Genomic DNA, 23,832 nt, shown 5'->3' with positions numbered 1-23,832 from the left:
TTTTTTTTTTTTTTTTTTTTTTTTTTTTTTTTTTTTTTTTTTTTTTTTTTTTTTTTTTTTTTTTTTTTTTTTTTTTTTCTTTGCTGGGTTTATTTCCACTTTATGAAGGTTAAATCTCAGGTCTTGTTCTGTAGCCACTTTGTTCAGCTCTTGCTTCTATGATTCTTTTATTTTTATTCTAGTTGCAAAGACATCAATACCTTGTACTTTAAAAACTTCCATTATTAAACAGTAAGGTGAATGAAATGCTTATATTACAATTTCCCCCCTATGTTCTAAGGTATGATCCCTGAAATTGTAAAACTATAGAAATACTATAAAAAGGAGTGTTTTATAGATGTAGTATAAGGCTGTATGAGAGTAGAGATACTTATTTCTTTTTCCCCTTTGTTCCAATAGGCATGCAGATTCTCAAAGAAAAAAACGTTTAAATGTTGGCAAATATAAAAGGAAGAGTGTTAGCCAAACTAATTTTGGATGCATTGTACTTTGACTGTTAGTTCCATACTTTTGACTTCTGAGATTTAAAAGTTGCAATGGATACGTTATAATTTTTCAAAATTAATTTGAAAAAATACAATAAAATTGCATCTTGCTTTATTTTCATGAACTATATGTATTCATATTGTATTCATCAGGGAATTCAACAATGAATTGAGTAATCTAGACACTGGGAAATCATTCACTTGGGAAATGTGAATACTGAGTATTTGTCTTGCCTGCGTCAAGCTAAGCTCTGAATGTCCTAAAAATTATTACTTGCATCATATTCTGGACTTCTGTTCATGTATTATTTACATGTGTTTCATTACATTCATGTAATATTTAAAATTTGAATTGTATTTAAATTTACAAATTTTATTCTGGCTTTTACTTTGATGTAAGATTAATTCATGGAAGTGTGTCAGGTTGCATATTTGTATTTTCAGTATTAAGGTTGTTGTAAAAAGTTTGCAAACATTCTCTGTGGCTGAAAGAATAGCATTGCAAACTGCCTAGAAATTTGAAGATTAAACTGATTTGTGTAACTGCCTAGAAATTTGAAGATTAAACTTTGTGGTTTTTTTTCCCAATGTGACATTTCACAGGCAAGTTGATGAAGATACATGAAAAGTTATTTTAAACTTCTGATGATATTAAGTGATAGACTCAATTATGCCACATAAAGTATTCCTTATTTGAAATAAATGTACCCTTGGAAAGACTAATAATTTTCAGACTGTCTTTAGGAAATTACTGCTATGAAGATCTGAATAATTAAGGAGTCTCTGTGGTTCCTGTGTTGCATGACACTGTGTATGGTGTCTGGATGGAGTTCATGTAATAAATGATTTTTTTGGCTACTAGGCATCACTGGATTTGGCAAATGCATCCTTTTGTCTCACTCTGATCATAATTTTTTTCCATCTGAAACTACTGTTCGTCCAAGCAATTTTTACTTGGAAAGAATAGTAATGGGCCAGTGGGAGAGTGTTTTTTAAAGGAAAAATGTGTTTGGAAAAAACCCCCATATATCAATATGGTAGAAAGGCAATGTCTGTATTTGTTAGTATAAATCCTTCAGTCTTGCATAGATTAATGATGAACTATTTCTTGGATGTAGCAAATGTTAGAGCGTCATTTATTATTCTAAAGGACCAGAAAACTAGTCATATTTTTCTAAATATGTTAACTTTTAAAGGAAGATGTCGTTAGAAGTTCAGACTTTTCTGCAGGAGCTTTTTATTAAAACAAAACCCTGAAAGGATAGATATGTGAATTTTCAGCACCTTTGTTGGCAGCATAAAGGTTTCAGTGAATGTTCCTGAGGATTTTTAGAAGATGACTGCTGGACTGCTAGTGTCATTTGTAAAAAAAAAACTTTCATGTTTTCTTTAGTCAGATTTTATGGTTTATTGTTAAATAAAGTTATTTTTCTTTTCAGATAACTCCAGATGTGGCTTGTGGAAATGCCAGTTCCAATACTTCTGCTGGAGGCCGGCTTATCTCCTTTGAAGTTCCACAGAATACATCAATAAAGTGAGATTATTCTTATATGTGATGAAATACAAAAGCACTTTTATTTTCATTTGACTGGATATTTTAGACAACAGTTTTTCAGATAGGCAAATGTGTCAAATGACTAAAAGATGATGAGAGAATTCAGACAGACTTGAAGCATGTAGCAGAGCCATGATAGCTCTTTGCTTGGCATAATTTCTCCCACATATTTAATGTTTTAGAAGATGTAAGCATGTAAGCTGTCTCTGGGCCATCATAATGCATTAGAAATTAGGGCAGGTGTGTTGAAGATGTCAGTTTGGAGAAGATATGACTTAGTGCAGTGAACACTTTTTCCCTCTTTAATCTCAAGATGAACTTGCTGATAGAAAGTGTTATTGTTGACTATATAAGTGCATGTATGTTGTGCATTTGTATTTGGTTTCTGAGTTATTGCTTTAGGTGTCCCCATCAGCTGTGAAATCTTTGTGTATGTCCTAAAACACATTTCTCAAAAAGTTTGAATTTATTGTGTTATTCACTTTACAGAATCATGCTTTTTGGATAAAATGCTTGTTTTGTTATGTTTAATTAACAGAACCTGACTTCCTAGAAAGATCTGATTCTGTCACTGGGATGAGGCATTTTCTTATTGGAAATTTTATTAAAAAAAAAAAATCTGCCAACGTAGTGCTCTGGCTCACAGCTTTGCTGCAATTTTAGACTTACATTTTCCCAAAATAGCCTACTTTTCTCATGCTGTCATCTCATCTTTCAGAATCCCATGTTTCTGTTAAAAAAGGCCATGCTCACAGGAAAAAACAAAGTGATGCAAGCAGACAAGCTGCAGACAGTTTGGAGCAGTAACTGTTAAACGTGGGGGCCATCCCACCCTTCCCACGGGGCTTTGAATTGTGCTCATTCATGAGCCTTGAGCCTAAGTCGGGAGGAGATCTGGGAGTGTGGATGCCCTGGCTGGCTGCAGTCTGAGAGCAAACAAGTGGCTTTTCTTGGAATCAGGAAAAAGGCAGCATTTGTGGATGCTAAAGTTGTATTTAAGAGCCTTGATGGAGAAACCCAGTTTTAAAGGAGGTTGCAGAGTACACAGTCGGTTTTGATAAGTTTTACATTGTATATATTTAGTAGAGTTTTATGCCTGAGTAGATTAGTGCAAGTCAAGATTGATTTTTATTTCATTTACTATCTTAAAGGCACAAGTAACTTACCTGATTCAGTGGCTATCTGTGAAAGGGGAATAATTTCAGTTCAATAAGTTGATTTTGTTTTGATTGGCATATGAGACCTAAACTGTAAAACCAGTTGCTATCCTCTTCTAAAAGTGAGACCTTGAGCTTTTGTAATAGCAATTGGGGTTGTTCTTAAAGAGGGTGCAAATACTGTAAAAAATTTGCTTCTTATGACACCTAGTTGCAATATTTTTTCAATGTCTGTTGCACTTTGGTTTTCTTGTTTTGAAGTCAAATAACAAGTGACCAGGGATAAACTGCCTTTGTTTTTAGCAGGATTGAAACAATTTCAATACAGGATGTTGTAGAATAGAGCTTCATCTTGGATGCAGTTATGTTTGTGTTTCTGGAGGTTTGTTGAAACTCATTTTGGATTCCTTCATAGGAAATTAATGCAAATACTTGGGACCTTACCAGAAATATGACAGATTTTTATTGTTTCATTATGGAGGTGAGTAGGAACAACAGTGCCCTGTGAGTGCAAAGACTGGCATAATGTAGCTCCCTAATGGAGCCGACAGAGTGGATGCAGCAGTAGACTTTCTATCCAATCTGTCAATATTCAGGAAGGCACCATGGGCTCAGCGACCTTGGAAGCATTACATGACTCATTTGATTTACAAGAATAAACTGTCCTGAATCTTCGATCTGGTGTGTCAGACAAATGAGGATTTCTACCAGGATCTGTCTCCTGGTATTGAGTGAACATTGAATGTTCTTCAGCAAACAGCAGGGCTGGATGTACTTCAGCTGCAGAAAATGATGGCACTGTAGGGTGGAGGTAATACTCAAAAAGGCATAATTAAAAAGACTGAATAAGGATCCCTCATAAGGATATACCTTACTATTATGTGGTATTTATCTAAAACTCTCTTTGGGTTTTAGGTTGGTGACCTTCAAGTATCAGAAATTGGGACTCTGTATGATTTAATCTGCTATTACATAAACTATTATGCAAATCTTACAGCTGAAGCATTTTTAAGTTCTGTGGACATGCTAAAGACATTCAGGGTTTTTCCTAATTCCATACTTGCTAGATTTAAGTTTCCCATCTTTAAGGTTCAGTTTTACAGTGATGTACTTCCTAATTACACCAACTTCCCTCAGTGTAAATATTCTCATAATTTCTTTTCTTAGAATAAGGCAAGATGCTACTGCTTCTCTCATCCTGCTATGGAAGGTCACAAGCACTGGATTTAAACAGTGTTCACTTATTGATGGCAGAAGTGTCACTCTTCTCCAGGCACTGGGTGGACTTGTGCTTTCTGAAGAAATGCTGGCATTAGGCAACAACTACTTTATTGGTGAGTAACGTGCTGGCTTTCTGTCCATCACCTCTAGGTGACAGCTGATGGTTTACTCAGCATTTAGGAGAACAAAGGACTAATTCCTTTAAGTGCTGAAAGATCCTAATGGGATATTGGGACCATGTTTCAGACATTGGTTCATTCAAACCAGACAAGAGCTACTCCAAATTCTTACACAGTTGGCACCATTCACTTTAAAATCTACACGGTCATTTTTGTCTGATACCTTGAGATGATGCAAGTTATTTTATATGTTCTAATTAAATAAGCTTTTGGCAAATGCTGCAGTATATAATTGAATGCTTGAGGTGTTTCTTTGTCAGGGATTGTGTCATGGGATGCTTTGTGAAGAAGCTTAAGCCTGTAGACAGGAAAATTGAAAAAATACATTGCAAGATCAGATTTCCTATTATATTTTAACAGTGTTTAATTGCACTGCTTTTTTATCTTCTAGTGTGTCTTTGTGAATATGGAGCCTTAGAAATATACTATTTGTTTCACTCAGCAATTAAATGTTAAGCATCTTTGTGGAAGGAGTATAATGAAAATAGCCTGATACATTATTTTAAGGGTATGGGAAATAACACAGATTTAAAGCTATATTTTTGCATAGACACAATAGATTTAATTAAATTGAGATTTCTGGGCAGATGTTTTATTATACCAATGACATGAAACCAAAATCATTGTAATAAAAGCACTTACTGTTATCTGCTTGAAATGCTGTATATTTTTAAAGGAACTATAAGCTGCTACAATTGTTATTTGAAAACTTACCATGCTAATAAATATAAAATTAAAAACATTCTGATGTAGAAATGTGGGGGAAAATTCCAAGTGCATAGCCAATACAGAAAATCCCCAAATACCGAAGTACTACCTTGTTCTCTCCTTTTTCAGCTATCACTTTCCAAAGATACTGCTTGAAGGTTGTTAGTAGAATAATTTAATTCTTATCATCAGTGGTTTCCATTAGTGATGTTTATTTCCTTCAAATAATTTTCCACTTTTTTTTAATATTATTATTCCTTCTAGGATACTTAGTTTTAGGCTTTTTCCCCCCCTTTTAATCTTGTTTTGCATTTAATTTATCAGAGTTAAAGCCTTCCTCTCATGTCTCTGGAATAAATTTTTGAATTTGCTTTTTGGTAGTTAATGTATGATAAAAGTATCCTGAAGACAGGAGAATTGGTAGCTTTTATGCAGTGGTGAAAATGCCTAAAGGCACAGCTTGCTCTAAGCTCCTAAGCAGAGCGCCCAGGTTGCTCTATGAAAGCTCCACTTGGCTGTACAAGCCATGCAGCATAGGTTATTGATTTAGATAACTAAAATATGTATTGTGTTACTCTTTCATAGCTTGCCTTGTCCTTTTGTCTCTATAGCTGAATTTCTGTCACTGGGATTCTTTGAATTTTTTATTGTGTGCTGGGTGACGTGAGGTGAAAATGTGCCTTTTCTTAGATGAATATAACATGAGGTTGAATTCAGAAAAATGGCTTATTTCATGCAGTACAAGTATTCTGAGACCTCTTGCTTTACTTCCATGTGGTTTTCAATACTTTCTTTGGTTTTTCATTTCCTGATAGTGAAGTTCTTTAAAATTTTCCAGCTGCTGAAACTAAGGCATGAATTTTTTAGTTTAAGAAAGAGCCTTTGAATTACTTTCTCAGTTGTATGGAAATATTCTGCTTACTTCCCATCATCAGTTTTTGTCTAAGGAAATGTAGGTCTTGGGTGTAAAACTTAAAAAGTAACTCAGTTATTTGGTGTGAAAATTAGTTTTATCTTCACTCAACTGAAATCCATAATTCTGCCAAGGCTTATAGAAAAATAATTTGATCTTTACTTCAGATTTGATCTAGATGTGTGGAAGAGGTCTGTCAATTTGACATGCCTTGCAAATTTTTAATCATTTAACTTTCAGTAAGTCACTTGAATAAAGTTTTTCTTATAGACAAATTTCCATGTTTCTTGATAGATGTGAAAAACTTATTCTAAGGTACAAAAAGTTAAAGTGAGTGCTTTTATATTAAAAAACCAGTAATGTTGCCAGTGCTTTTGTTGATGTTATTTAAGCTAGAATGATATGAGGAGGCCACAAGGTGCTGTAGGTTTCTGTAAGCAGTCACTAAGGCTGTGGACCATGTCAGTTGATGCATTTACTTTACATAATTTTCTCCTCCTTCCCCAACTCTTTTTCTGTTTATTCAAGTGTAATTTTAAAATTCTCTTAATTGGTGAATTTTGTACAAGGGCAATTTTTTAATCATGTAAAAAATTTCTGATTAGAACTGTAAAAGAAAAATGAGGAAGATATGAGTGGGTTTTTTTGGTTTGACTTTTTTCTGTGTATGTCTCTTTTTGATCTACATCCTTTTTGAGTCATTTCTCACCGTGTTCCTTCCAAGTTTTGTTACTCAGCAAGGTACTTTAATTGCCTCTTGCAATTCTTTCTGAATAAGTTATTTATATCAAAGATAAAACATTTAGGGAAATATTATTTGTTTTGTGTTACCTTGTGGTGACACAAGTTTAAAGTTGTATAAACAAGATTGAAAAGACTCAGAAGTCAGCAGTAATGTGCTGATTTGCTGATCATGTGGTTCAGGGCACAGTGTGTAGAGGTTGGGAAGAATGCTGTTTTTGAGATCTAAAAATAGACCCTGTCAGCACAGAGCTGTTCACCCCAGAGACAGTACCTGCACTGTGTGAGAATGAAGGGGAGAGCACAGCACAGCTCACCCAAAAAGAGCGCTCTGTGTTCTCTGATGGGGTTTATAAAATGGCTGCTGCATCTGCAAACAGCCTCTTGCAGGGCAGGACAGAGTGATGGGGCTGTGGCTATGCAGCAGGATTATGTGGTTTAATTACAGCATTGACCTGGCTGTGGCCAGCAGCAGACTGCCTTGGACATTCTGTAACACACTACTTAATGTTCTGCTCAGAGGATTTTTAAGGAGTTTCTCTGTAAGGTTTGCTACTATACATGTGCCAGACCTCTAAAATAATTTGTTATGTTTTATTAGAGAGTGTACTTATTAGCCAGTGGGGAAGAAACCCCCCCAGTATGGTTCAGGCTTTGAAGTGAGCAAGTGAGTTGTGGAGGATGAAGCACACAGCCCATGCTGAGGTGCTGGTGGCTTTCAGTGCCAGGTGACTCCAGAGAGAGGTGGCCAGGAGGTGGTTGGTCTCTAGGACAGGCCAGGTGAGCTGTTCCTCTCTGCTCACAGTTTGCAGCAGCAATGTTCCTTTTCAAACCAAGATTTTAAAAAAAGGGTGTTTAATCAAGAGCATTTCTGAACAGGAAATGTTTTTATTATCTCTTCTGTGGAGTGCTATTGGTGGGCATCAAGATTGGCCAAAGAGATAGTGAAAAAGGGAAGCAGGAGGGATTTAACAGTATCTTAAAAGAAGAGATGGAAATTAAAGGTTCAACATTAAAAACATTATTCAAGTAAAATGGAGGCTTTCCATTAATTAGACTTATAGATTGGTACTCTTTGTCCCAATGTTCTTTGAAGTTAATGACTGATTCCTGCATAAACTATTTATGATATTTATAAAATGTCTCATCAGTATTTGTTTTATTTCTGGATCTTCATATATTCATGCTAGCAGTAATGGTACTAGAATGTTTGAAAATGAATTAACTGCAAAACTTTACATTGTTAGAGTCATACACCTATTCTTCATTGCAATATATCTTGAAACATTGAAATCAGATGAAATAAATTTTACAAGTCTGAAAAAGTGAGATAAGAGGTCCCTGATTCACCATCAGCTGGTGGAGGAGTCTTTCAGAAGTTCTCATGAATGCTAATAAGTTACAGCTAAGGATCTCTGGGGTGAGTTGAAATTGCTGCTTATTATATGTTTTGGGGGAAATCTAATCTACCCAGCACTGTGCAGTCCTCTCTTTCAGGGAATAATACTCTGGATTTTGGAACACGTATATATTTTTCTATACTAGATTGTTACAAACGCAGAAGATTTACTGAATTGATTAAATAATAGCTGTCTTGAGAAAAAATTACACATTAACATTTTTCTTAAAGAAATAAAAAAGGGCTTTGAAGGACATTCTCAGCTTGTATGGCATCTTCCACAAAAATCCTTTATGATTTGTTGCATGCATCTCTTTTATCCAAGCATGTTCTCACACTGTGACTGAGAACTGGAACATTAATTTTGAGAACATAGGTCGCTGTCAAAATACTGAAAAAACCAAATCCAATGTAGACTAAAAGCATTAAAGCATTTCCTTTTTTTTAATGCCCACATTTTAGAAGTTTTACAGTGATTGTACACCATCTGCTTCTTCATGAGTCAGTTAATTTACCCTGGTGCTAAATTAATATACCTGTTTACTAAGGCAACAGCTCTGTGCTTCAGGTGTATCCAAAGGTACACCTGTGGCTGGCAGACTTGCAGTCAGGCAGGTCTAATTTCACACAGTTTCCAGTCTGCTTGGAAAACTGATATATATATACACCTGTGTGGCTGTACAGATAGCAGAACATATTTAACAGTCCAGTTAACAGCTAGGACACAAAGCAACCAGAGCTTCTTTTTAATGAATTTGGAGATTGAGTAATAATTCATAGAATCACAGAACATGCTGAGTTGGAAGGGATTCATCAGGGTCATCCAACTCCTGGTCCTGCACAAGGCACCTGAAGAATCCCACCCTGTGCCTGAGAGCATTGTCCAAACACTTCTTGAACTCTGTCAGCCTTGGTGCTGTGACCACTGCCCTGGGGAGCCAGTTCTGTGCCCAACACCCTCTGGATGATAAATATTTTCCTATTATCTGACCTAAGCCTCCCCTGACACAGCTTCATACCATTTTCCTTTTCATACCAATACAAAACTGCATATTATTTGATTATTGTATGACTATTACTTAGTTTTAAGAAGTGTTTATCTGGAGGTTTTGGGCATAATGTAGAAGGTGGAGCTGGCACTGCTGACTGTGTGCATACAACCTATTTCCTTTCTTTCTTCTAACAACATTAAAAAATGAAATTATGTTTTCAGGTCATTATCATGGCTGTTAGGATATTATTTCTGTTGAAAAAAGATCATCATCTTATCAGCTTTCATGATAAAATGTTGGTAAAATTGATCTTCTGCCTCAGTGTGGCCAGAGCTGAAACAGTAATGATGGGAGCTTCTTCAGAAAAATAGTAGAACAAACAGCTGGGCCATTAGTATTTTGCTTCCATTTTCCCATAGGTAATATGATAGAAAATTTGTATATAATTGTAAAAAATGCTTCTAAGTAGCTTGAAACGACTTGCTTTTAGACTTTGTGCTTTATTTAGCACTTCCACGCTGCTGCTTAAGCAGCTGCTTAAAAAGCAGCTTCCATGAGATAGTGCTACATTAGCTTTTTAGCTTATTGTCTGCTTATTAAATCAAAGGAAGACATTTATAAGCAAAATTGCTATTTCTCAGATAAGCCCTTGCAGGTAATAAGGTAGAAAGTTTAACATTTAATATGAATTAATATTTTTATCTGAACAGAAAAGCACAACCTTTAAATTATAATGTTTATTTTCATCACAGCAAACAAACTGATGTAGATTTGTCAGTTGACATTGCTTGGCATATCATCTGGTTTTCTCCAAGATGCCCAGCCTTTAGATCAATACAATATAATTAGCTGCTTTAAACTATAATTATCAAGTATTTAAAGAATATTTCCTTAAATAAAATTGGTAGCTGTACAAACTCACTTGAAAATAGGTGCTCTAGCATCTTTGTGATGAGATGAAGAGCACTGATGCCATTCAAATGCCAACACCTCTAAGGCAGCTTGCTTGAATTCCACAAAACTTTTTGATGTTTGGCTTAAAAAGGAAAATTAATGCTCGGCTTCTGAAGCACAAAATATCTGCTGCTTTTTAATAAGTGTGGGAGCCATATGGTTCTATGTCAGGAAGGATAATATTTTCCAATCCAAAATGCTATCCTGTCTTTCAAATGCAACAAAGTATTTTCTATTCTAACTCTGCCCTGAGCAGTTATTTACTCTTCTGTTGTTCTTTGATTATTCAATGAATTTTCCTGCAAGACCTTAACACACATTAAGGAGTAGTCACCACCAATACTTGTGCAGTTATATTGAACAGGCAAAGTGAAACAGTATAAAAATACTATGTGAAATAAACATAATATAGAGAGATATTTTGAAACAAGTTGGTCTTTTCTAACTCTTCTTGTCTGGAAATAGGATTTTAGATTAGGAGGCAAATTGCAGATTTGAGATGTGTTTTTTGTTGTTACAGGCCTCTAAAACATGGACGCATTTCTGTCTAAAGAAAGCAGTTTACTGCATCTTGAAATTGTTTTCAGTTAAGCAAAAAATTAAATAGGACAATTTTATTTCATAATAGGAGATGTGTGAATTGTGTTCACTGAAAGCCACGTAATCAAGTTACTCTAGCTTTAACAAGTTGCCATGTCTCAGCTGAGCATCTGTGTGAGCTCCCAGTCCAGGGCATACTGCAGTCATTTGACTTAACCCTCTTTCACTCTGGACCTAATTAAATCTCCGTGCCCTGCACATGCTGTGGGGATGTGCAGAGCCCCTGTCCGTGTGCGTGGCCGTTCTGCTCCTTTTGTGCAAGGCGGCCTCGCTGGGGGGGGTTGCTGACAACTGCTCCAGTGAGTGGGGTTCTCAATTTTAAGTGTGTAATTTGCCTGGAAGGGCCCTATTGTCTGCAGATTTGAGCATTGTGCTCAACAGAACATTTCCCTGGGGTTCTGGGCACAAGAGCTAACCTTGCAGAAAATGGCCTTTTGGTAAGCAATAGCAGCAGCAGCAAAGTGTGAACTGCAAGAAAAGCGTAGTGAAGTGTTAATTTCAATGATTTATTTTAAAAGATGGCCTTTCAGCATTCAGCTGAAGTCCAAACCATTCTGTAGAATGTTGTTGGCCTATATAAGAAAGGGTATCTTTTATAAGTATGATAAAATAAATATCCTGTTCTTTGTGGTCAAGTTGCATGTCTCACATATAAGTGGATGTAAACATCAGACTGGTTACTATTTTCATACATTGTATTATGTTTTAAGCTAGCATTTAAATAAGTTTAGACTAATCTTTATTAAATTAGTAAATTATTCAAAATTAATTTCTATTCTATTTCTAGCGAGTAATAATGGGAAATTATTTTTCTAGTCTGTCTTTGGAGGTTCATCTGCTCAAATTTGTAATGTTTGGTGCGATACCTTTTGTTTGTTTCTCTAATTTTAAGATTCCTCTTTCTTCAAATATGACTTCTGTGACCAATTTGCAATCAAGATCAAGACATTTATTTTAAGTTGATCACATGGTTGTTTACATGATAACCTCTTGGACAGACTGCTTAACCTGATCCATGGAATATGGATACCAGTGCATAACTGGTACATTGTCTCACCAGTGGGAGACACATTTTAATAATGCTTGTAAAATGCATTGAGATCTTCAGGTGGTAGTGTAACATGCTGTAATGTGTATTCAAAAGTAGGGTAGCCACTAATAGAGCCTTTCAGTTGAAGCAGTCACTAGGGATGTATCCTGGCCAACCTTGCCATCTCATCTTCTGCAGCTCCCCTTAGTGCAGTCCCAGCTGTGCCACTTATATTCCCCCACACTTAACTACATTTGCCAAGTGAGGAATCAAAGCTTCTAGTGGTCTACATTTGGGCCCAAAATAGTTCTGTGCCAACTTGGCAACTTGGCTGAAATGCTGACAAATAAAGATACATTGGGAAATTGTGATACAGGAAATCTTTCAGAAGAATAGTCTTGTCACCCTTTGCAGGGCTTTCACCATTACTTTGGACTGTAAGCAGAGTCCTTGAAGCTGGGGGAGAAGGTCACAACAGGCTACTGCCACAGGTCCTTAATAAGCTGAATGCAAGTGGCTTTGTAAGAGGAAGTGCACTCCTGCTAGCTGACTCTTTCATAATTCTGTAATGGGGTTTGGTCTAGTCAAGTTATTAAGTTGAATAATTGTTTAAGTAACAGTGAAATTCAGAAATTGACATTTGTTATAGAGGAAATGTATTGGAACATGGGACTTTGCTATGCTAAGTGAATTCAACTGTTTTGCTCAGTTCATAAATCTATTTTTACTACCAGTGCTGCAAAACTGAACTCCAGCTTGAAAGGCAAGCTGTGCGCTGTTTCTTCTCAAAGTTTTGGTAATAATTTTCTGACACCCAAATTTTGCTTTTTCTTACACCAGTATAACACTATCATTGTCAATCTGCCTCTGCTAGAACTGCAGGACTGTTACTGAGGATGTAACTTGAGCAACTTACCTTTTAGTGGTTATACTTGAGAAGAGACTGTTTGATTGTAGGAGTCCAGGCTATTTTTATTGTTGGTAGCAAAGGAAGAAAGCATATCCATCTAAAACTGACTGTGGCTATGAATGCAATTTGGAGAAGACAATGAATGTGATGAGAAGGTTTTCAGTCACCTCCCAGGAAAAATTCTTTGAATTGCTGTTTCACATGAGCTTGTGAAAAATAAAATATTTGAAACAGTTCTTGAATTGATTCTCATTAGAATCTATATATACTTTCAAAAGCAGTATCTGACCAAGGCTTCTGTGAATAAAGCACAGTAAGCACACTGATCTATATGGAATTTGGGAGAGTTGTGCCACCTATAAATAGTGCTATTTGTGGACAAAATAGCAATTTTGCTATTGCAGCTGTATTTTTGTATCCCCAGATGCTGTGTTGCCTAGCAGCATCGTTAGAGAGTGATCTCAGATGTTCTGTACGGTGCTGATGGCACTGATGTACTGCATCAAAGATTGCAAATAGCATTGATTACCTGTTCCTCGCTTCTCATTTTCTTATGTATGATAATCATCCTGAGGCAAACTAGGAAAGGATTCCTGACCCATTTTTCCTATTCTGTAGAGCAGTATTGGTGTCAGGGTCCTGAGGGGATTGGTAGGCCTTAATGACCCTGAGTATCAGTGTCATGGAGAGGGGGGTAAATGTTTGTCCGTTTGTAAATCAAAAGCAGGCTTCTATTTAACATGTAAAGGTAAATTTTCAGAGTTGAGTGCATCATGAGAACATCTTGTCATGCTTTTTCATTTGTTAGGTCTCTAAAATGAGTTGGACATGGCTTGTATGAACAAGAGAAGGATTGAGCTTGCTTAATTTGATAGATGGAAAACTATTTGAGATTGTGATATACAGCGCCATAACAGAGGGAAATCGGTTCATATAGTTAAAGTAAATTTCCAACTTCATGCTTAGATCCAAGAAGGCACTCTGAAGCATGGTGGGTGATTAGTACAGACCTCTGTTTTCATAGTAATTTTCATGGTATTGAATGTTAGCTATATCACATGACATGGACATGAAATAGTCTTTGGATAAAATTTGGACATCAAACACTTTAGGAGGAAGAACTAGAATTAATTCCTTTTTTTTTTTCCTGGTGGGTACTGTAATAAAAATATAGTTCTCTTTCTTTCCTAGCTTCCTTTTTTCAAGTGTTCTTATGTCTGCAAAGTTCAATGGCCATTAAAAAGAGAGGTTGAGCATATTGACCACTCTTGTTTAGATTGCTGGATAACGTCGTCGTTTGTGGTGGGAGAGATGTGTTCAAACAGAAAATTCTTCTGGACTCTTTTACACTTTAGGTTATTTCTATGACTTTCCATCAGATGTGGATGAAATATCAGCTATACTTAGGTAGCTTCTCTCCTGGACCAGTAAGGTTTCTAAAGGATGCTCATTATGCTCTGATAACAGCAGTGTTTTCTCTAGAAGCTGAAATCTGATCTGGAAGTATCACAGCTTTGCTGTGTTACTGCATGACAAGAACTGAAGATATGGTGCAGGCACACCAAGTACTGCTGCTTTGATCTTGAAGGACTGATATGATCTGTTTTTCTTCCACTTAACTATATCTCAGTTTCCCATTTTCCAAATAATGAATAGCTGACTGTACTGTACATGGGGAATGGCGTGGAGACTCTACATCACCTTATTCTGGGGCCCTTTTTAGTTTTTCTACCATCTTGACTTAGCAATGCCCTTGGTGCAAGGGCTGCTTGCTGTGCAGGGGAGCTGTAGGCACTTAGTGTCTTTGAGAACTTCACTGCTTTGCAAAATGTTGAAGTTGGCTACTGACCCCAAAAGCTTTTGGTGTGGGAAAGTGTTGAGAGAGAAAAAGAGAACAGATGGAAACTGATAGACATCCCACTGCTGTCTCATTTCCTTGGGAAACCAGGCTAAAAATAAGTTGAAAACTTGAGGACTGCTACTTTGTTGTGAGTGCCCAATCCTGCCTTGACAGTCATTCTCACTCATCCAAGAAACCTTTAGGTGAACTCAAAGATCTACTCTTCTTTGAACTGGAACTAAAAGGATAATCTACTGTTTCAGCCAAAGGTGGATGTCTTTGGAATGCATGTATTCACTGTGTAGAATACAGAGATATATTTGAGCCAAATGCAAAAGGTGTTGGTGTGTGTCAGAGCATGTGGGGCATAGCAAGAGTTAGTGAATGATTTCTAGTGAAGTGTTTTGCCTTTTGCTAACATTATATGCAATATGATAACCTTCTTGGTGGTCTGTTAGCTTCAGTCTTCCCTATTTTGACTGTCCACTGTGGACCAGCTCGCTGACCTCACACTGCTGTGTTTAGAAGGAAGGTATTGCTAAGAAATGGGGCTTGTGGGGGAAGCAGATCAGTTTGTCTAGTCTAGAAAGCATACACTCAATTGATGTTTGAGTACTGGTAATCTGAATGGCATGATATGATCTTCTGAAAGTATCTGGACATAATGATGACACCTGTCCTCTTTTAGTTTGACTTTATTCCTTTTTTTTTCATTCTTAACTTTCTTGATGTGAGTGAAACAGGAACACCCATACCTCCTGCTCCTAGACATGTGTGTGGAACTGCCAGGGAGGAAGGAGCTGTAGTGTCTTACCATGCTTTCTGCCAAGGAAATTGTGCAGGCATTTCCCAGACTATCAAATGTGTGTGCAAAAAGCTTGAAAATGCCTCCTCTGCAATCTGTGACTACTCACATCACATTATGATTTATTTGGCTTGAGAATTGTTTCCGTTATATTACTGTAAATAACTCAACCCTGAATTCTGCAACTAAAAATGCTTTGATGCCATTATGTTTTAACTGGCTTTAGAAAAACCAGCAAGGTTGAACTGAACAAAATTACCTTTTGGTATAAACTGCTGTAATATTTTTCGCCAGACCTGAGATGAAAGGAGCTGTAAATATGGTTCTGAAATTATTCTCTCATCTCGAAGTTAAAAATAGAACTTAAAACTCACTGTAGTTCAGTTGCTGTTATGGGAATTGGGGAAAGAATTAATTGAAGTGCTATGACCTGAGTTAAGCAGGGTGTTATATTTAGATGGTCAGACAAGCTTCTTTTAGCCTTAAAACCTAGAGATCTCAGAACATTATATGCAACTTCTACAAACTGAAAATAAACACCCATGTTTGTATGTTTCTAGTATTTACAAATTAGGTGAGATAATTAGAATTTGCAGGAAAATGTGTGTCATTCTAGAGAGAATAATGATTTTTGCAGTGGTTTGCCTAAGGGCTTTTGATACCAAAATAGTAACAAGATTCAAAGTACAAAGAAGGTTGATTTTATATTTCTTTAGGGAACTGTCCTGAAGAATATGTAACAATCTGCTTCAGACAAGGAAATGTGAACCCAAAGACATTTTCTAAATACCACATTCTTCCAAGCATTCACATATAATTGCATGACTGCCAATGACAATTGCATGACTGCCAATGACAATTGCATGACTGCCAATGACAATTGCATTCAATTGTTAAAGAAAAATTCTGGCTGCATCTTTGAACAGATGGGTAAAAATGGGGTATGTATTGAGGCCAGAATAAATTGGCTTGCTTTGAAGAGGTCATCAGATTACAATAATCTTCACTAGCCAAAACAGACCATTAGGCATTTGGAACTATACCCAATACATGTGTTTTTGTTTTTGTTTTTTTAATCTGATCCTTTAGAACATTCAGCTAACTTGTAGAGGCTGTACTCAAGCCAGCGGTGTCTATGTAGGACATAAGATTTTCCTGTTTGAAGGCAGGATTTAGGGATCATAGACAACTAACAGCTGAAGGAATGAAGCATTTTAAAAGGTGAAATCTAAAAATGAAGAACAAAGAATTCAAGTCTTCCACATGATTTTGCGTGGAATTTGTAGAATTAGTCATGCTTGACACTTCCATATGCAAAGTGTAAGTAATGCTTAGCAGCTGTTCTGAAAGAGAATTCACTTTAAGTTCTGTTTCATTAAACTTTTGTTTGTTCCTTCGTGTTCATTAAAAATATTTTATTTTTTTTCTCATGAGTAAATGTTGTGCTATCTCCAGTCTATAATGCAAGAAGCTGAATTGCATCTTTGAAGCTCCTTAGAGGTTTAGGCTGTAAATGGATTTTGCAATTTAAAGTGAAAAATCCAAGAAAAAACATTCTATGTCATACACTGCATCTATTTAGTGTTGTACTTTTAAAAATAAAGGATATTTGTTTTAAAAAAAACCCATCAATTTTCGCTTAAATTCTTTCTATATTTTCTAAAGAAAAGGGGAACCATAGAATGGCTTTGTGCCTGCAACATTCCATTTTGGTACTACAGACCCTTTGGAGTTTGCCTACATGGAGGATAGTGAAATCAAGGTTTGGCAGTTTATGGAAGGATCTTTGGTGGATTTTATGCATAAATTCTACATACAGTATATACACTGTACCAAACCCACATTTTTGTGTCAGTGCACATTTATTCTCCCCAGACAAAACAATTAATTGATGCCACAGATGGAATGGCTGTGGTGCAGGAGTCTAATCAGAGTGCTGGAATGAGGCAGTTCAAGCACAAGTACAGGAGCAGGGGCTGTGTATTTTCATATGAACTCTGACTTTATCCCATATGTTATGGACTGTGTGTGTGCCCCATTTTATCTTTCCTGTTGTCCTTCTTTTATTTTTCAGATTAATCTGTTAGGAATATGTGTGATAGTGAAGTTGTTATGCTCCAGTGTGTTTTAATAGCTACCAACCATAATTTTTTTTCCTTCCATGCAATTACAGGTGCTAGCCAGCGATTCATGAATCTTGCTGTTCCTTGTCCAGTGTTCTTATTTCCATGTTTAGTTCATCTTTATCTGCCATATCAGCTTATAGAGACATCAGATGAGACATTCAATAATACTTGTATTGCAAATACACAAAGAAGTGCTGTCAAGTGGTATAAGTATATTCTTGCAAACTTCGTAGAAAACAAAACCAAAGGGATTTGCCATCTTTTACCAATGTAAGGAATCTGGGTGCTTTTTAGCTCTGAAAGTAGCTTTTATGAATTCATTTAAATGTATTCCTCCACAAAATTTTATTTTCATGTTCCTTGTCATTAAAGAAATTAAAGAAATATATATTTTAACTTTTAAAAAAGTGGCTGGCAAAAGCATTTTATTTTAAAACATAAAAAAAAAATAGGTTTGAGCTCTGGAAGTAGATCTGTTTCACCATCCTGTCTTCCTTTATTTTAATCAATATAATGAGGTTTGTCTCCAAATTGTATTTTAATTTGTATTTACATGCCTTGCAATCAGAGAGGTGTGTATTAAGTATGAGCAATTTTGTTCTTAGTTGACAGTTTATTTCAAATAAGCTTTATTTGTTTGTCTAGCTGCAGAGCATTAACAGTATCAGCCTATTTTGTCATATAACAAGAATATTTGCTTTTTTTTTAAAAGGTTTTTTGAATGATTCAGTTACCAAGTGCATTGTGGCTCTACGCTTGACTGTGGTGGTGAAAGTGAGTACCTGCATGCCTGTGGGGAGCCATTCAGACAACTTCCCATGCTCAGGCAAAGGGAAATGCATCACCAAGCCAGATGAGGTAAGGTCAACTCACCAAAACATTCCTGTAATGTGGCAATTCCATGATAATTGAAACACAGGGCAAATTGTCCTTGGTGTTTATACCTTGCAGCTGTGGAACAGGCATTGAAAGCCCACAGGTGTTACTAAATAACAACAATATTTATCTGCTACACCTGAAAATCAAGCGCTTGAAGTAAAAAAATAACAGAAACGAGATGCAGAGATTCATACCCTGCCCTGGCAATAGAAACAATGGTTCAAATCAGGTGTAAGGGAATTTGCACTGCATCTTAGAGTCACTGTAGAAGAAAGTTTCTCTGAAGGAGGACCATGGTGTGGGCACTTGGGATCTCCAGTCTCCACACCAATGGGCTCAGATTTGTTAAGTTCTCAACCTTGTCGTAGGTTTTAGGTCAGCTTTAATCTAGTGCTTCTCTCTCCACCTCTTAATAACTGCTTACTGAGAGTAGACTGACCAATGCGATGGAATTACCTGATCATAATTGTGAGAAGAAGCAGAATGGAGTAATTTGATAGTGGTTGCAAGGTTTCCTGTACAGCTTTGTCCTTTACGTAATACTGCATTAGGGATTACAATGGCAATTCTACTGGACTCTGGGGATTTTGTGTGATCTAGCAACATAAGAAAATAAGAACAAAAACGGTCAAATTTGCAGTCTATTCTGCTTTTACAAAACCAGACTGGGCTTTTGTGATTTAGATACTGTATGCTCTGTTACCTTCTATACATGTTATTTTTTATTTCATGGATTAAAAGTCATTTACAGCACAAATATGCACAGTTAATCTTTGGTTTTGTTATTATTCATTTAGGAGATAAAAGCAGTAGTAACTGTTGAGTAAATATTAACAGCTGTGAGCCTGCTGTGAGCACAAAAAATTTGGCATATTGAGTGAATTCACTTGTAGTTCATCTGCTACCATTTTCTGATTTAAATTCACAATAAGCATGTTTGATAGAAAATGGTGTTTTGAATTGTAACAACAATAATTAAATTGCCACAGTAATCTATACATACATGGCAGTACTAACATCTGGAATAATTATCTGTTTTATTTCTCAAAAATGAATTTGTAAAATGCTTGAGGTAATGTGTGAACATAATTATTGCAAGATGAATTTAAAATAAATGCTGCTTTACTATACCAGCTGGCTGGTATCCAAATAAATTATTCATTCAGATACAGTGACATATTTCATGGTCCAGTTTAGTTTTTGTGCTTTACTGTGTTTTATCATTCTTATTTTATAAATTCAATATTTTGAATTTGACTTACATAAATATATTCACATTTACTGTGCATAATAAAATATTGTCTTTTTCCATTTTTTTGTCAATTTGAGAGTTATATCTTTTGATAGATTGCTTTATTTCATATATTTTTGTGTTTGTCTAATTTTATGACTCTAATTTCTGTCTCTTGTTTCATGTGATGTTACAAAATAAGAATAAATTATTTCTTATATCTATGCAGAAGAATTAATGCATTTCTGTATTAAGAGAAAAGCATATATGGCCTCTAATAATTATCCATGCGTTATTAATCTTTTAAGATTAATAAAGTAATTTTTTCTTTAAAAAAGACAGATTGGCTTCACAGCAAGAAAGAGAAGCAATTATTTAACTCATACAAAGATAAACCAGTATCTGTTTGTTCCTACCTGTAATCTTGACATTGGAAGCTTTATATGTTAAAAGCAGAACAGTGAGTGATGAGAGAGCCCTGCCTTGTGCACATTCAGGCTGCTGCTTTCCCTGGCAAGTGAATAGAAAAAATTGGGATTGTTCATATCTTATCACTATTCTGTCTCTGAACCTAATAACCAGAAAATTTATTAAGGCAGTGTTTTTGGTATAACTTGCACTAGGCTGTAGTTGACCTGTGGCTGAAGCTGTGGGACACACAAACTTTGTCAAAATCCACTTCTGAAGAGTATCTAGTGATTAATGGCAGTCAGAGATCAAGAATTAGCAGGATTCTCAATATTTCTAAGTATAAAAAATTTATAAAAATTATGTAAATATATTTATATGACCATTAAAGATATATAAATATCTTCAAATAAAATTTTAACTTCAGAAATGCAATTGCTTCTATTTTTGCTGTCATTAACTGCTCCTGAGTTTTCTAGAACCTGAATAAATGAGTAATGCTCCCAGAGATCCTCTCAAATGCCATCAAACCTGTGCCAGGTGCCTGCTGGGCTGGGGTAGCTTGCTAGAACATCAAATACAGTGACCCAAAGGAAGTTAATTTATATCCAGCCTCCTACTCCAGGGGGAATTAAAATGCCATGTTGTCTTTTTGCCTGTCCTGTGTTTCTAAATCCATGAGCTTTCCTTGATCCTTAGCCTATATTGGTGCATCAGAGAACTTCAGATAGGACCCTGATTCATGCTCAGCATAAAATAAAAATAGAAGGACATATTTCATTAAGTAGAATGTTTGTGTCATTGTTTAACTGAAATTATGCGAGATGTGCTCTAAAATGTCTTGATGATTTCCCTAATGATGGAGCAAGCGGCTGCCAAAATTGCATGCTTGACATGACAGCCATTGTGTCTGTTTCCCACAAGGCACTTCTTTTTGCAGAACATAAACTTTAATTTTCTTTAAATTTAAAATGCACCCTTTGTGATTTGCTGTTTGTTTTTATCCATAATTCATTCTGGTTTTGCACAATCTAGTCTTGCAGGATGCAGAGCAACTTCTTAGAAGAATTGGGCATAAAAGGCCCAATGCCATGAGCAAGCTCAGAGCTCTGCTGGCTGTAGTCATTGCTTCCAGTGCCAAGAAGATTAATGGTTGTCTTTGGGCTTTTATGTGCTTCATAGTTTTATTTCAAATCTAGTAGTGTGTAAAAGAATGTAGGAACACATCTGCTTATTGGGAAATTTAAATGTAGTTAACAATCTGCAGTGAAATAAGCACGGGGGGTTACTGTTATGTATAGAGTGCATTTAACTATAAACAAATGAATTCTGGTCTAACCTGGGAGTCTTGGCTAGATTTTAGTCATTCCTTGCCGATCTATTACTTGATTTCTACTCAGCTCAATGCTTTTTATAGAGTGTGGTTATGAAAAGCAAAGTTCTAATGCAAAGTTTTGTTTTCAATTATTGTTGCTTTTGAATGGAAGATAAAATTCATCACCTTGAGTGAAACTCTGTACAGTGAGGTGATGCTGAGCTCAAGTGATGCCTCTTTCTTCCTTTGTATGAACTTTGTGCCTGTTTTGCTGCCATGCTTGCCACTTGTCCACAAGGGAAACAGGAATGTGTCAGAAATATAGCACTGGTCTTGGCATCATCACAATATAAATACTGCTCTCACATTCATCTGCTCACCTTTACACCAGGATGAGTTAACAGTTAGCAGTTAATGAAAAAGTTGTGATGTTAAGCCAAAGGGGAGAGATTTGTCAGGTGTGAATTTCTGATTTCATGTAAGATTTTGAAGTGAACTTGGGCCATCCATTGATTGTGAGTGCCATGATTCTGCTTATATAAGAGGTTGTTTCTCTCACAGATTGCTCTGTTCCATAACTTTGACTCTCCCACAAAAAAATATGGATGGGCTGACTGTGTAAATATGAATTTTTATTGCTAGATTTAGAACCCATTTCACAAAAAAATTTACACAAAAAATATCTGGCCTCTGCCTGCACACAGAAATAATACATTGAATTGAATAGCCATCATTTCCATGTCTTCTATGCAAGCTAGAAGCTTTAGGATAGATCCATTTGATAATAGTCTGTAAAAAGGCAAATTATAAAACCCCTCATGTATACCTGAAGGTATGCTGTCCTGCATATGGACTTATTTTCCTAAGTACAGTATGCTCTGGAGTATGCAATTATCATCAATATTTTGCTCAAATATTATAGTAACTCAGTCTGAGTTGTACTAAATACTGAAAGTCTTTCTCAGTAAGAGAGAGTAGACATTAGTTTTGTTCTGGTCATCTTGATTTCTTTTCCATAGTGAAAAAAGGATTTATTACTCTCCTAATTAGACTAGCTAAAAAGTACTATATTCCAGCTCTTTTTATGATATGGTACATGTTGCTATATAGCAAATTATTTTTAAAAATTATTTTGCCATCCAAAATGATACTATATATTTGCACTTAATCAAGTAAAATAGATGATCTTTTCATTGATAGGAGACAATGTTGAAGTTTTTACTGACATTAATTCTAGCATAATGGCAGTGTGGAGCTGCTTCTTGACTCAGTTTGGCTCAAATATACTGGTGGATGTTATCTGTTCAGGAAACAAAAAAGTAGTATCAATTAGGGTAAGTGATAATAACCTAATCTTCCCCACAGAATAACTTGTCAGCATCTCAGAACTGTTACCTGCCATTAGATAGTTCAGATTGAAGTGTTAAAATGGTTTTCTTTTGCAGCTTTCAAACCCCATTTTGTTAATACTCTTTATGGTAAATTGATCTCTATATCAAACTCTTGGATAAAACTTTAAAGATAGTAACTGTGCTATGTGAGTATAATAATCTTGACTCTCTTTTGCTTGACTGTCTTTCCTTTCTGTTGAACTACAGCCTTTTTTGGAAACCTGTCATTGGTGATGTGTGAGGTACTCAGAGCTGTTTGGTGAAGAGGTTGGAGTGAATTCCAGAGCACGTGTAGACTGTACACTTAAGGGCTTCTGGCACTCCTGATAAATAACATAGTCATGGTTTTGAGTTTTGAAGATGTATCATATTTATTCTTGTATAACTACCAGTGTTATAGTTGTAAGGAAGAGTGGAATCTGGAGTTTACGGAGTGAAGTTTTTTATTTAGGTGAAGATGATTATTTTCTACTTAAGTCACAACTGTTTATTCATATGAAGCAAAACCAGAAGCCGCCATCTCTTTGCTTCTAGTTCCGTGCGTGTTCTGCACTTTGCATTCCAGTGTTTGTGCATGGGACAGCTGCGTTCCAGCACCGAAGGTCTGGCTTTGGAATAGCTGAGAGTGAGTGATGTTGCCATCTAGTGTTTGAAGGACAAAGATTCAGATCTCATCTAAATGCATACCACAGAGGAGAGAGCTTGCTGCTTTTCTTGGAGACTTCCTTGACAATCATAGTCACCTAAAGAGTTTTTAAATCTGATTTGAATTATTTTATTACCAACAAAAATGTGCCATAACATGCCTCCTGTAGGTACTTTAAGCCTTTAAGAGGTGTAGTGGTCTTGATTTTTATTAAGCAGCGAAGTTTGGAAAAGGTAATGAATACACTCAGAAGAAGACATATTTTAACAGAATTGAAAGGGGGTGTTACTGCTGAAGTACCACTCTGGGAGCTTGTCATCTAAAGAGTGCATATCTGTAGTAGGACT

General features: G+C 35.9%; 1 protein-coding gene across 1 annotated transcript in view; it reads left to right on the top strand.

The window, feature by feature from the left end:
- Window positions 1-23,832, top strand: part of DNER (delta/notch like EGF repeat containing) — a 110,765-nt gene that overhangs the window by 55,868 nt on the left and 31,065 nt on the right. Inside the window, exons 4-6 of the mRNA XM_014308498.1 lie at window positions 1,925-2,019; window positions 4,365-4,531; window positions 18,328-18,473. Coding sequence (XP_014163973.1) covers window positions 1,925-2,019; window positions 4,365-4,531; window positions 18,328-18,473 — 408 coding nt within the window. The remainder of the gene's footprint in view (window positions 1-1,924; window positions 2,020-4,364; window positions 4,532-18,327; window positions 18,474-23,832) is intronic.

Source organism: Geospiza fortis, unplaced genomic scaffold (genome assembly GCF_000277835.1).
Source record: "Geospiza fortis unplaced genomic scaffold, GeoFor_1.0 scaffold318, whole genome shotgun sequence".
Lineage (NCBI taxonomy): Eukaryota > Metazoa > Chordata > Aves > Passeriformes > Thraupidae > Geospiza > Geospiza fortis.
The sequence above is the reverse complement of the archived record's forward strand: the minus strand, read 5'-3'. Positions and strand labels throughout refer to the sequence as shown.